The sequence below is a fragment of the Petromyzon marinus genome, unplaced genomic scaffold (assembly GCF_048934315.1).
Source record: "Petromyzon marinus isolate PM22_M1 ecotype Great Lakes invasive population unplaced genomic scaffold, UKy_Petmar_22M1.pri1.0 PM_G_Scaffold_65, whole genome shotgun sequence".
Lineage (NCBI taxonomy): Eukaryota > Metazoa > Chordata > Hyperoartia > Petromyzontiformes > Petromyzontidae > Petromyzon > Petromyzon marinus.
In genome coordinates this window covers 505,446-517,500 of record NW_027423019.1, presented here as the reverse complement: position 1 = coordinate 517,500, position 12,055 = coordinate 505,446, and the positions used below count along the sequence as shown (strand labels likewise).

Below are 12,055 nucleotides of genomic sequence, written 5' to 3'. Positions count from 1 at the left end.
GGGGAGGACCGCGAGGGGAGTGTGCCCAGTACCAGGATGGAGTGGGATGTCCCCGCACGGTGCAAGTCGCTCCGGCTGTAGACGACTCCGTGCTCATCGGAATAGTAATTGTGTTGCCACCCGCGGACGGTGTACAACAGCATGCCGTTGTTGCCCCAGTCGGCGTCGGCGGCGTAGACGCGGGCGATGGCCACCACCGTCGGCTCCTTCGCCGCCACCGCGTAAACGCGCGTGAGGTTCCTGCGGAAGCGCGGGGCGTTGTCGTTCTCGTCGGAGACGCTCAGCGTCACCGCCACCCTCGCTTCACGCGGGGGCACGCCGCCGTCCACGATGGACACCTGGCGCCGGCGGGCGGGACGCACGCAGACACACGCGCAACAACAACAACGACCTCCACTAAGTGGCCGTGACGGCACCACGACGCTTGTGCCAAGCCATGGGCACGTCGAGGCCACGTGTCGAACGTCCGCTGGCAGGAGGTCACGGGGCACACCCAGGTGCCACGGGTCGACTGACTGAGATGAGTGGCCGATGCACCACCTGTGCCCCCTACTGTGCTTTAGCCGCCCGGCGCTCCGATGGGTCTTTGTCCAGATGTTTTAATGATTTGTGAGCTCCTCACACAATCCACCCTGGTTAAACCCAGGATGGATCGTAGGCAGGTGAGCCTAAATGTTTCTAACCAGCCAAAGATGTTCAATTAGGGGGGGTCCACGTTTCGCAAGCGTAGAGAAGGGTGGGAATGATTTGCCGAGAAGACCCGAAGCTTAGTGCGGAGCGACAGACCAGGTAGCTTCCACACAGCGTTATGCAACCGATGAAAAGATAATGCCGCTCGACTGATTCGGAGTGAGACCTCCGCTGTCAAACTGAAGCCAGTCATGAGCACACTGCCAGGGTATGGGAAACTCTCCACTCTCTCCACAACTGCCCTATCACCAATTGTGAGTTGTGGGGGTGGATTGTCCGATGGTACAAAATACCCAGGCAGGTGCTTAGCTTTGGTGGGGCTGATGGTAAGTCCCAACCTCTTAGTGGCAAGCTCCACGTTTAGCAGCAGCGCCTCCAACTCCTCCTCTGAGTGAGCAGCAATTACCAGATCATCGGCAAGGTTGAGCAATAGGGAGCCATCACTTGACCGCACCTGGGCATCGATGAGCCTCCCATTATATCTGTACCAGATGGAAATTCCTCCGGTACAGCTATTGAAGGCCACTACCACCACCACCACCATCACGGTGACTCTCACCTCCAGCTCGTGCTCCGCCTGCCTCTCTCTGTCCAGCCGCCTGCTGGTGGTGTGGATGACGCCTGCAACGAGTCCGTTCACCGGAGGTCAACAACAACCATCCCACGCCGGCCGGCACACGCACGCAGTGGGGTGGGGTGGGGGCCAACGTGGATAGTAAATGTTGCTGGATTTGCTCACCAACACACCGGTTAGTGCTGTACTAGTAACGAATTGGCACATTCTGTAGTGTATAGTTGTGTCGTGCATAATGTAGTGTACACTATACACTACATTATAATTGTAAATGTTATAGATTTGCTTTCTACACTACACTATAATTGTAAATGTTCTGGATTTGCTCTCCACCACCACCAACCCCCACCTGTCGCGTTGTTTATGGTGAAGAATCCCTGTGGGTCTCCGCTGACGATGTTGAACGTGAGGCCCCTGCCCCGGGCATCGTTGGAGGACATGGCGGCGGCGTTGTCCAGGTCCCAGGCGTCCACCTGCACTGCCCTGACGCCCCCACGGGAGTTCTCCGCCACCGCGGCCTGGTACCACGGACGCGATGCCCGCGGGGGGTTGTCGTTAACGTCCTGGGGGGGGGGGGGGGGAGAGACACACGGTACTCGCATTGTGTGTCGTTTTAAAATGCAGGGGTGCATACGCATGTGTGTGTATGTGTGTGTGTACTTGTGTGTGTGTACGTGTGTGTGTACGTGTGTATATACGTGTGTGTGTGTACGTGTGTTTGTGTGTGTGTATACGTGTGTGTGTGTACGTGTGTGTGTGTGTATATATGTGTGTGTGTGTGTACGTGTGTGTGTATATACGTGTGTGTGTGTATATACGTGTGTGTATACGTGTGTGTATACGTGTGTGTGTGTATACGTGTGTGTGTGTACGTGTGTGTGTGTGTATACGTGTGTGTGTGTGTGTCCTCCAGAAACAACGAAAAGCCACTACGGGTGGCCATGTGGAATGTTTGAATGCTCACAGCGGAGGAGAGGCTGCCACTCCTCTGTCGGGAGCTGGACCGGTACCGCCTGGATCTATGTGGCATTCAGGAGGTCCGGTGGACTGGCTCTGGCTCCTGCCACCATGAGGGGTGGACAGTCCTCTACTCGTGGCAGCAGACTGCCAAACAACAGGGTGTGCCTCTTCTTTTGAACAAAAGAATGAAGGGGGTGTGGGAGCGTGGCGGTGAGGTGTGGGAAGCTGTAAGCCCCAGGCTACTTTGGGCTCGCCTTCCCATCAACCGGAGGCAAGGCATGGTGGTCGTGGTTACTTATGCCCCCACCGAAGATGAACATCCGTGGAGGGATGCAGGCAAAGCCGATGAGTCAGATGCCTTCTATGACCTCCTGTCACAGGTGCTGGCTAAAGTGGCCCCTCGGGATAGAGTCATCATGTTGGGTGACTTCAATGCCTGAGTTGGTCATGATACTGGCACCTGGTATGGAGTGATTGGAGGGCATGGGCCAGATCAGCTCAATAACAACGGTAGGAGGCTGCTAGATTTTTGTGCAGCCCATGGGCTTGTAATTACCAACACGCTCTTCCGGCATCGGCGCATCCACACAACATCATGGTTGCATGCCGGGTCCAAGCAAGAACATCTGCTGGACTACATAGTGACGGACCAGCGGATGCGAGCCCTCGTCCTTGACACCAGGACCTACCGTGGAGCTGATCTGCCCTCTGACCATCGACTAGTCATCTGTAAGATGCGTCTGCCATTCTTCCACTCCGGTGGTAGGTGTACACCCAGGACCCCATTCCAACCTAAAGTGGCCTGGTCTCAGTTATCTGATGAAAGTTGCAAGCGAGAATTTCATCATCGCTTGCGGCTGGGATTGGCATCGTCCCTGACTCCTGATGTCGAGGGTAAATGGGCGAGGTTTAGGACTGTGACATGCAGCTGCAATGGCTGCTTTGGGTACACGGTCCAGACCTCCCCAGAGACCCTGGCTGACAGAGGAGGTGTTCAGGATGATTGAGAAAAAGCGACAGGCCCACTGTCATCGGCTACAGAATCCCACGTCAGAGAATGAGGAGACTTACCGCAGCCTTCGCTCGGAGGTTCGGAGAGCCGTGAGGCGCTGCAAGGATGGGTGGTGGTCGCGGGTTGCTGAGGAGATGGAGTCTGCCTCAGTGGCCCGTGATCACAAATCTCTATTTAACTCCATCAAAAAAGTAACCTGCAGCGCCACACCTATTACCATCATTAGGGGAAAAAACGGTGATCCAATCTCCAACCCCCAGGAACAGGTTTTCAGATTTGCTGAGCATTTCTGTGAGGTCCTGGGGGAGGGAAAATCCCTCAGCCAGAAAAACATCGTGGCACAAAGTGAGGATGACCCTGCTGAGGCTGCGGTGCCTCAAATATTGGAAGAAGTCACCCCCTGTGAGTGGCTGGCTGAGGTGCCATCTGTTGAGGAAGTCCTAAAGGCAATCCGGAGTCTGAGACCAGGAAAGGCAGCGGGCAGAGATGATCTCCCAAGCGAAATGCTGAGGGAGGGTGGCGTTTGTGCACAGACTGCCCTATATGACATCATAACAACGGTCTGGACCACTGGACGGGTTCTGCAGGATTGGAAGGATGCCATGGTGGTCCCCCTTTTTAAGAAGGGGGACCGCACAGACTGTAACAACTACAGGGGCATCTCACTCCTCAGTGTGCCGGGAAAGGTCCTGGCAAGGATTATTCAGCATCGCCTTGCCAGGCACGCTGAGGAGAGGCTTGCGGAGCCCCAATGCGGTTTCAGGAAAGGGCGGTCCTGCACAAATGCCATATTTTCTGTCCGTCTGCTACAGCAGAGGTGTAGGGAATTCCAACAAGACCTACATATCTGCTTTATTGACCTGGTCAAGGCCTATGATACCATCAGTAGGCCTGGGCTCTGGGTTGTTCTTCGTGCTTTTGGAGTACCTGACCCTCTGCTCACGATCATTAAGGACCTTCATGATGGTGAGTGGGCCCGGGTAAAATTACGTGGCCGGGAGTCCGAGCCATTCCCTGTACACCTTGGGGTGCGACAGGGATGTCCTCTGACTCCCACATTATTTAACATCTATTTTGACCAGGTAGTTCGTGAAGCCTTCAATAGCTGTACCGGGGGAATTTCCATATGGTACAGATATAATGAGAGGCTGATCGATGCCCGGGTGCGGTCAAGGGATGGCTCCCTATTGCTCAACCACGTTATGTATGCTGATGATTTGGTAATAGCTGCTCATTCAGAGGAGGAGTTGAAGACGCTGCTGCTGAGACTGGAGCGTGCCACTAAGAGGTGGGGCCTTACCATCAGCCCCACCAAAACTAAGCACCTGCCTGGGTATTTTGTACCATCGGACACTCCACCCCCACAACTCCCAATCGGTGATGGGGCAGTTGTGGAGAGAGTGGAGAGTTTCCCATACCTGGGCAGTGTGCTTATGACTGGCTCCAGTTTAACAGCAGAGGACTCATCGGTTGCGTAACGCTGTGTGGAAGCTACCTGGTCTGTCGCTCCGCACTAAGCTTCAGGTCTTCTCGGCCACGGTCATTCCCTCCCTTCTCTACGCTTGCGAAACGTTGACCCCCCTAATGAAACATCTTCGCCGGTTAGAAACATTTAGGCTGGCCTGCCTACGATCCATCCTGGGTTTAACCAGACTGGATTGTGTGAGGAGCTCACAAATACTTGAAAGATCTGGGCAAGGTCCAATCGGTGAGCTCCTCCGGCGGGGAAGGCTGCGATGGCTGGGTCATGTAGCCCACATGCCCAGCCACCGCATGCCGAAACAGCTTTTGTTCGGCCGGATTGAGGGGGCTAAGCGGGCGTGGCACGGGCTAGAGAAGAGATAGAGTGATGTGGTACAGGAGGACGTGGAGCTGAGTGGACTTGCCGATGACTGGTACCAGCGGTGTCAAGATCGGCCTCTGTGGAGGAGGCTCGTGAAGGACGCTACTGGGCAGTTGGAGGTAGTCGCCATCCAACAACAACGGAGGGCGGAGGAGCGACGCTCACAACAACGAGCGGAGCGCCGAGTGGCTCAAGCACAGCAGGTTGGCACAGTAGGGGGTACAGGTGGTGCATCAGCCAGTCATCTCAGTCAGTCGACCCGTGGCACCTGGGTCTGCCCCGTGACCTCCTGCCAGCGGGCGTTCGACACTTCACGTGGCCTCAGGGTGCACATAGCCTGGCACAAGCGTCGTGGTGACGTCACCGCCACTTAGTGGCGAATGGCGGTTGTTGTTGTTGTGTGTATACGTGTGTGTGTGTGTGTACGTGTGTGTGTGTACGTGTGTGTGTATATACATGTGTATACGTGTGTGAATACGTGTGTGTGTGTATACGTGTGTGTGTATACGTGTGTGTGTATATACGTGTGTGTGTGTGTACGTGTGTGTGAGTTTCCGTACCTGCACGTCCACGTAGACGTGCAGTGTGGAGAAGCGAGGGACGACTCCGCGATCCGTCGTGCGCACCGTGAGCCAGTAGCTGTCAGCAGTCTCCCGATCCAGCGGCTGCACCGTGACGATCATCCCTGCCGGCGCGGAGCGCCGTGCACGACACGCGGCAGAGACGGGCGCCGGCGTGAGCCGTCAGTCGGCGTCGTGAGCCGTGAGGAGGAGGATGGGGGGGGGGGGGAAGGGAGGAAGGAGGGGGGGGAGTAGGTGCGGTTTACCATTCTCTGGATGAATGCTGAAGACGCCCAGGCCGGATTCGTCCACGAGGGAGTACCGCACCTCCCCGTCGATCCCCCGGTCTTCATCCGTGGCCGTGACGGTGACGACGACGGCGCCCACGGGGGCGTCCTCCCGCACGGCGGCGGCCGCCGCGAACTCCGTGAACCGCGGGGCGTGGCGGTTCTCGTCCACGTCCACCACCTCCACCGTCGCCCGGCAGGCGGCCGGCGGCGGCCCCCCGGGGTCGCCGTCGCGCGCGGCCACCGTCAGGTCGTGGCGGCGCCGCCTCTCGAAGTCGAGCGGCCGCGCCAGACGCAGGGCCCCGCTCGTCTCGTGCACCCCGAACGTGCCGCCGTCCTCGTCCTCGCCCGGCAGGGAGTAGCGCACCTCCCCGGCCGGCCCCGTGTCGGGGTCGCGAGCGTCCAGCCAGCCGAGGACGGCCCCCACCGGGAAGTCCTCGGGCACGCGGAGGCGGAGGGGCGCCGGCGCGCACGCGGGCGCGTGGTCGTCCACGTCCTCCACCGTCACGGTCACCGCGGCGACGGAGGAGAGGCGGCTCTCCTCCGGCGCCAGGTCCGACGCCTCCACCAGCAGCGCGTGCTCGGCGCGCCGCTCGCGGTCCAGCGGCGCCGCCACCTCCAGGGCGCCCGTCTCGGCGTCCACGCGGAAGAGATCGGTGTCGGACAGCAGGCGGTAGCGCACGACGCCCGCGGCGCCCGCGTCGCCGTCGGCGGCCTCCAGCCGGAGCACCTCGCGGCCCGGCCGCGCGCTCTCCGGCACCCGGGCCTCGTAGGCGCGCCGCGAGAACTCCGGCCGGTTGTCGTTGACGTCCGAGACGACGACGCGGAGGGCGGCGCTCGCGGAGCGCCGCGGCGTGCCCAGGTCGCGGACGACGATGTTCACGAGGTAGGAGGCGGCGGCCTCACGGTCCAGCGGCACCAGGACCCTCACGACGCCGGTCTCCGCGTCCACGGCGAGGCCGCTCGCCCCGCCGTCGTCCGTCAGGGCGTACAGCAGCTTCCCCTCGAAGCCGTCGTCCGGATCCGTGGCCTCCATTCGGGTGACCTCGGCCCCGACTGGCAAATCTTCGCGGACTTCCACGGCGACCGCCGGGGCGGCGAACGCCGGCGCGTGCCGATTGACGGCGCTGGCGGCGAGGGGGCGCGGGCGGTCTCGCCGTTGGTTTGCCCGGTGGAGCCACGCGACCATCCTCCGGGCGATCCCCGTCTCCACGCACCGCCATGACGGCGCCCGTCCGGGAGCGGCGTCCACGACCGAGACGTTCAGGAATGCCGTCTCCGCCGAGAGCTCCCCGTCGGTGGCCGTGAGGCCAAGGCGGAAGGCCCCCGCCGGCCCGGCGGCGACGTCGGCGAGGGAGCGCGCGAGCGTCACGACGCCGAGGGCGCCGTCCAGCGCGAAGAAGCCGCCCCCGTTCCCGGACGCGATGCCGTAGAGCACCAGCCGGAGCTCGTCGGCGTCGATGGCCGACGCGGTGAAGATCGGCTCGCCCGGCCGGAGGTCCCGGGGGATCTCGCCCACGCAGTCTACGGACTCGAAGACGGGCGCGTTGTCGTTCACGTTGGTGACGTTCACCGTCACGGTCGCCTCGGCCTCCCGGCGAAACGGAGTCCCCCAGTCCGAGGCTCGCACGCGCAGCCGGTAGGCCCCCGTCGTCTCCTCGTGGTCCAGCGGCCCCGTCGTGACGACGATGCCCGTGCGGGGGTCGACGGCGAAGGGGCCGGGCTCGTCCTCCACCAGGCCGTACGTCACGCGGCCGTCGTCCCCCTCGTCGTCGTCGGCGGCGTGCAGGATGAGCACGAACGTGCCCGCCGGGACGTCCTCGCTCAACGAGGCGGAGTAGTTGGGCCGCTCGAAGACCGGGGCGTGGGCGTTGTAGTCCGCGACGTCGATCGCGACCCCGGCGACGCCCGGGCCGGCGTCGGTGCCAACGTTGAACTCGAAGCGGCGTCTGTCGACCGCCGCCAGGGACTCGCGGACGGAGACGACCCCGGTGGCGGGGTTCACGGCGAAGAAGTCGCCGTCGGCGCCGCCTCGGACGACGTACCGGCAGCCCCGCGCGCCGCAAGAGGCTCGGACCGCGAGCACGACGGCGCGGGGCGGAGACCGCCGCTCGACGGCGCCCGCGTAGACGCTCCGCTCGAACGCGCCGGCGGCGCCGCCCCCCCGGAGCGTGACCGTGATGGGCCGCGAGTGCCTGGGTGGCCTCCCCCCGTCGCGAGCCTGCACGGTGAGGTTCACCCCGAAGGGGAAGTCCGCCCAGTCCAGCCGCCCCGAGAGCCTCACCGCGTAGGCCGAGGCGGGGCCGGCGCCGTCCGTCGGGGCGACGAAGAACGCCCGGAGGGGGTCGCCGGCGACGATCTCCACGGCGACGATCTCCCCCTCGGGGCCGGCGTCGCGGTCCACCGCGGCGAGCTCCGCGTACGCGGCGGCGGGGTCGGCGAACGGCGCCCCTTGCCCGCGGGTCGCGACGACCGTGACGCGCGGGGCGTGGGCGTTCGCCCGGCTCACGTTCACCGCGACGCGCGCCGAGCCGCTCAGCCCGCCGCCGTCGACGGCCATCACCTTGAACTCGTGCAGCCCCGCGTCACCGGGCTCCGTCAGCCTCCTGGCGAGCGTCACCGTGCCGCTCGTCGGGTGCACGGCGAACGCGTCCGAGTGCCGCGCCAGGGCGTAACTGAAGCGCCCGTTGGGGCCCTCGTCGGCGTCCGTGGCGGCGACACGTAGGACCGTGGTGCCCGCCGGCGCGTCGTTGGCGACGCTCGCGGCGTACGACAAAGCCGAAAACAGCGGATTCAGGTCGTTGCGGTCCAGCACCTGGACGAAGACCGTGGCGGACGCCGCCCCGCGGCCGTTCTCGGAGAACGCCTTCACCCCCAGCGCGTAGCCGCGGCGCTCCTCGCGGTCCAACGGCACGCCCCTCGTGCGGACGCGCAGGAACCAAAAGTCGCCCACGACGAGCCCCTCTGCCTCGAACGCGGCCCCCTCGTCCCCGGACACGACGGCGTACCGGGCCCCGGGGGCCGAGCGGCCGACGTGGATCCCCATCTTGTCGTGGCTCTCCACGTACGTCCCGGGCGCGGAGTTTTCGTAGACGGTGGCTTTGTAGGACAAGCTGGTGAAGCGCAGGGCGGGCTTCGGCCGGCCCCGTTGCCCATCGAGGCATTTCCTGCACGGCGGCAGCAGCAGCAGGAGCAGCAGCGGGAGGAGCGCCGAGGCCATCGTGTTGGGCGTCAGGCTCTGCGCCCGAGAGCCGCCGACGACACGGAGCCGCGGTCGGAGAGGTGGGCGACGCCAAAGTCTGGCGCTCCCAATGGGGTGTCGGTCCTCCTCCTCCTCTAACATGTCAGATCAAGACCAAACACAAACCAAGCTATTTTATTTTGCCAGGTAAGGCGCCCCGCTGAGCTACCGGGTAGTGCTTTTTGAGAACCGAATTGGCTGTCGTGAACGATAGCTCAACAAAGTGGCTCATCATCGTCGTCGTCACCTCGTGGACATTTATAATTACAGCAGCAGCCAAATACTTGAAAAGGCACGTTTCTACAGGCACAGAGATCCACAGAAACCCACCCACTGCGAGACCAGAGAGACCCACTCACCTTGGTAGGGTGTGGGCTGGGCCGCTCCCCCGGCCACGCTACAATAATACTATCTAAGCGCAGTAATAATAATATCTAGGGGCTCTATAGTAGTAACAGGACGCATTGGTGTGGAGTGGGGAGAAGAGGACATTCAACCTCAGCGTGTTGTGTGCGTTTTTGTTGCAGTTTTAACGCGAATGAAAATGTGTGCCGATCGTGTGTGCATTGCTAGGGGCAACCCCTGCCAGCGGTGCAAAGTGTAATTATATAAATGCTTACGATACCAATGTGTGCGACTTGCCTTGTAGAGTGTGCAGGCGAATAAAAAAGGACGCACGCCTCCGTCAATGGTGCGTGAGAGTTTGCAGGGGCCAACCGTGCGAGCGTTGTGCACGTGCGCGCAGCTGATGACGTTGTCTCCGGGCCGAGGCGTGTGGGGAAATAAATAAATAAATAGCCGCAAACCTAACTAAATATTTGAAGGGAAATCGCCAACACAACTCAACTTTAACTCTTTTGAATGCGAGCGACGGGTAGACGGCACAGCGCTTGCCCACGGCGTGCTTCCTGGCAGAAACATTTCTCACGTGAACCCCACGATTTGGTAGCCAAATCCCTCGCAAGCACGCGTGCGCAGACGGACACAGACAGACGATAAAATTAATTGTATAGGTTAGAGAGACAAAGACCCCCCCGTGTAGCCTTAACAGACAGTAGGGGCAAGTGCTGTTTGCGAGCGCCTATGAAGGCCGGTAACGGTACACGAGGGGGTGGGTGGCCAGCAACCACGCCAAACCGCCTTTGTCTCCCCAGTGGCGATGTTTACACACCGCAACAGGTACTCATTTGAGGCTGAGTCGACCTAGGGGAGGCCCAGGATCGGTTTAGATAATCGTCACTGATTGTGTTGGCCGTGAGCGGGAATCGAACTCGGGTCGCTGGGTTCATAGCGCAGCGCGCCAACCGCTACACTACCGCTCCCCATATAGACCACACACACCACATTATTATATATACAGATAGTCCCCGACTTACGATGGAGATGCGTTACCACGACCCCATCGTAAGTCGAAAATATCGTAAGGCGAAAATGGCCTAGCCTACCCAGGAGTCTTAAAGAATGGTGATAGTTTAGCAAAACAGAGCAATTTACAGGATCGTACTGTATAAACTATATACTGTATGTATTTATTAATTACAATACTGTATTGCACAGTAAAATTCAAAGTAAAAAACAAGGTAAATTCTTAGCCTACCTATGTGAACTGCAATTTCATAGAAAGTGTTTTCAGGAAACAATCCTCTGCTATAAAAACTTTTAACATGCATTAAACGTATGTATCGTAGTAACCCTAAAATGAAATCGCTAAAGCTATGTTATCATACACGCATTGAACGTATCGTAACGTATCATATTGTACTGGACTCACCAAGATTCTGTCCGTCGTCTGCACACTTGAATGATGTTAGGTTGTTGATGGCCACATTAACTTAGTTGTTGGAAGAGGAGGATGGCGATGATCAAGTTACAGTCTCGTACCTCGTAGCACGCTGCTGCGTTTGCCTGCCGCGCAAAATTAAAAATATTTTGCTATTTTGTCATATTGCTATCGCCATCGTAACTGTGGCGCCACCACAGCGGAGCAACTCCGCCGGCGCTACCCTCTCCTCGCACCCCCCTCCCCATCCCACGAACGCACGCACGCCCCACTAAACACCCGCATGCACCCCCGTAGGGTCGCGAGGAGGGATCACCTGGTGCGATGGGTTTTCACCCGAGGACCCCACTAGCAGGGACGTTCCACGGTTTCCCCGGACCAGGAAATTGGCCGAGCCCCCCAGACCGGATTTCATGGCGCCCCCCCCCAAGAAGGGGGCATAGAGCTTTACAGGCCGGCCGCGATGAAGCATACACAGCACGGGGGGGTGGGACCATCAGCCAGTACCCAGCAGCAGGGTAAACAGTGGGGTGGGAGGGAAAAGCCCCTAGGCAGATAAGAGTTGACTTAAGTTGGAGGGAGCGAGGGGATTATCGATGAGTCAACGGCGAGGAACGCAGGCACAGAGACAATGGGAAGGGGGGGATGACGCGACCCCCACCTCCCCCCCAACGGCCAGAGCGCTCAAAGCAGCCGCAAAGAGAATTCGATTGGATGCGCAGGATGACGTCATGTGCCCCGGGGGTTAAGGGGCTTTGGAGACATAAGGGGGCCGGAGGGGCGGATTGAATCAGAGTCCTTCTGGAGCGGCGGAGGAGACCAGCCGTCCTCAGCGTCCGTCCGACCAATGCAGGGTGGAGCTGGAAACGGTCGGACAGAAAAAGTCCCCGAGGCGAGCATCTTCCCCAGCCCCCATGGGGCAGCTGAAGAGGTGAGTGGGTACGGGAAGGGGGGGCAATTGAGTCAGCTCGAGCTTTGGGGATAGACGCACTCTGCGACGGCCAGGTGACAGGAGGTTAGGCGCTGTCCGAAGGGTGCTGGCTGGAGGGGGCCATAAACGGGGGTCCCTATTCGCTCCGGGACATAAATCTTAGCACAGACTGACGTT

The 12,055-nt window shown here is 60.4% G+C and overlaps 1 protein-coding gene across 1 annotated transcript in view; it reads right to left on the bottom strand.

Moving 5' to 3' along the window:
• The window catches only part of LOC142919867 (protocadherin Fat 1-like), a 19,304-nt gene extending 8,235 nt beyond the window's left edge, over positions 1–11,069 (bottom strand). Inside the window, exons 1-6 of the mRNA XM_076062535.1 lie at positions 10,939–11,069; positions 5,906–9,262; positions 5,640–5,764; positions 1,614–1,827; positions 1,250–1,311; positions 33–338 (exon numbers count right to left, since the gene is read on the bottom strand). Coding sequence (XP_075918650.1) covers positions 33–338; positions 1,250–1,311; positions 1,614–1,827; positions 5,640–5,764; positions 5,906–9,146 — 3,948 coding nt within the window. The 5' untranslated portion in view covers positions 9,147–9,262; positions 10,939–11,069. The remainder of the gene's footprint in view (positions 1–32; positions 339–1,249; positions 1,312–1,613; positions 1,828–5,639; positions 5,765–5,905; positions 9,263–10,938) is intronic.
• Between the last annotated feature and the right edge of the window lie 986 nt (positions 11,070–12,055).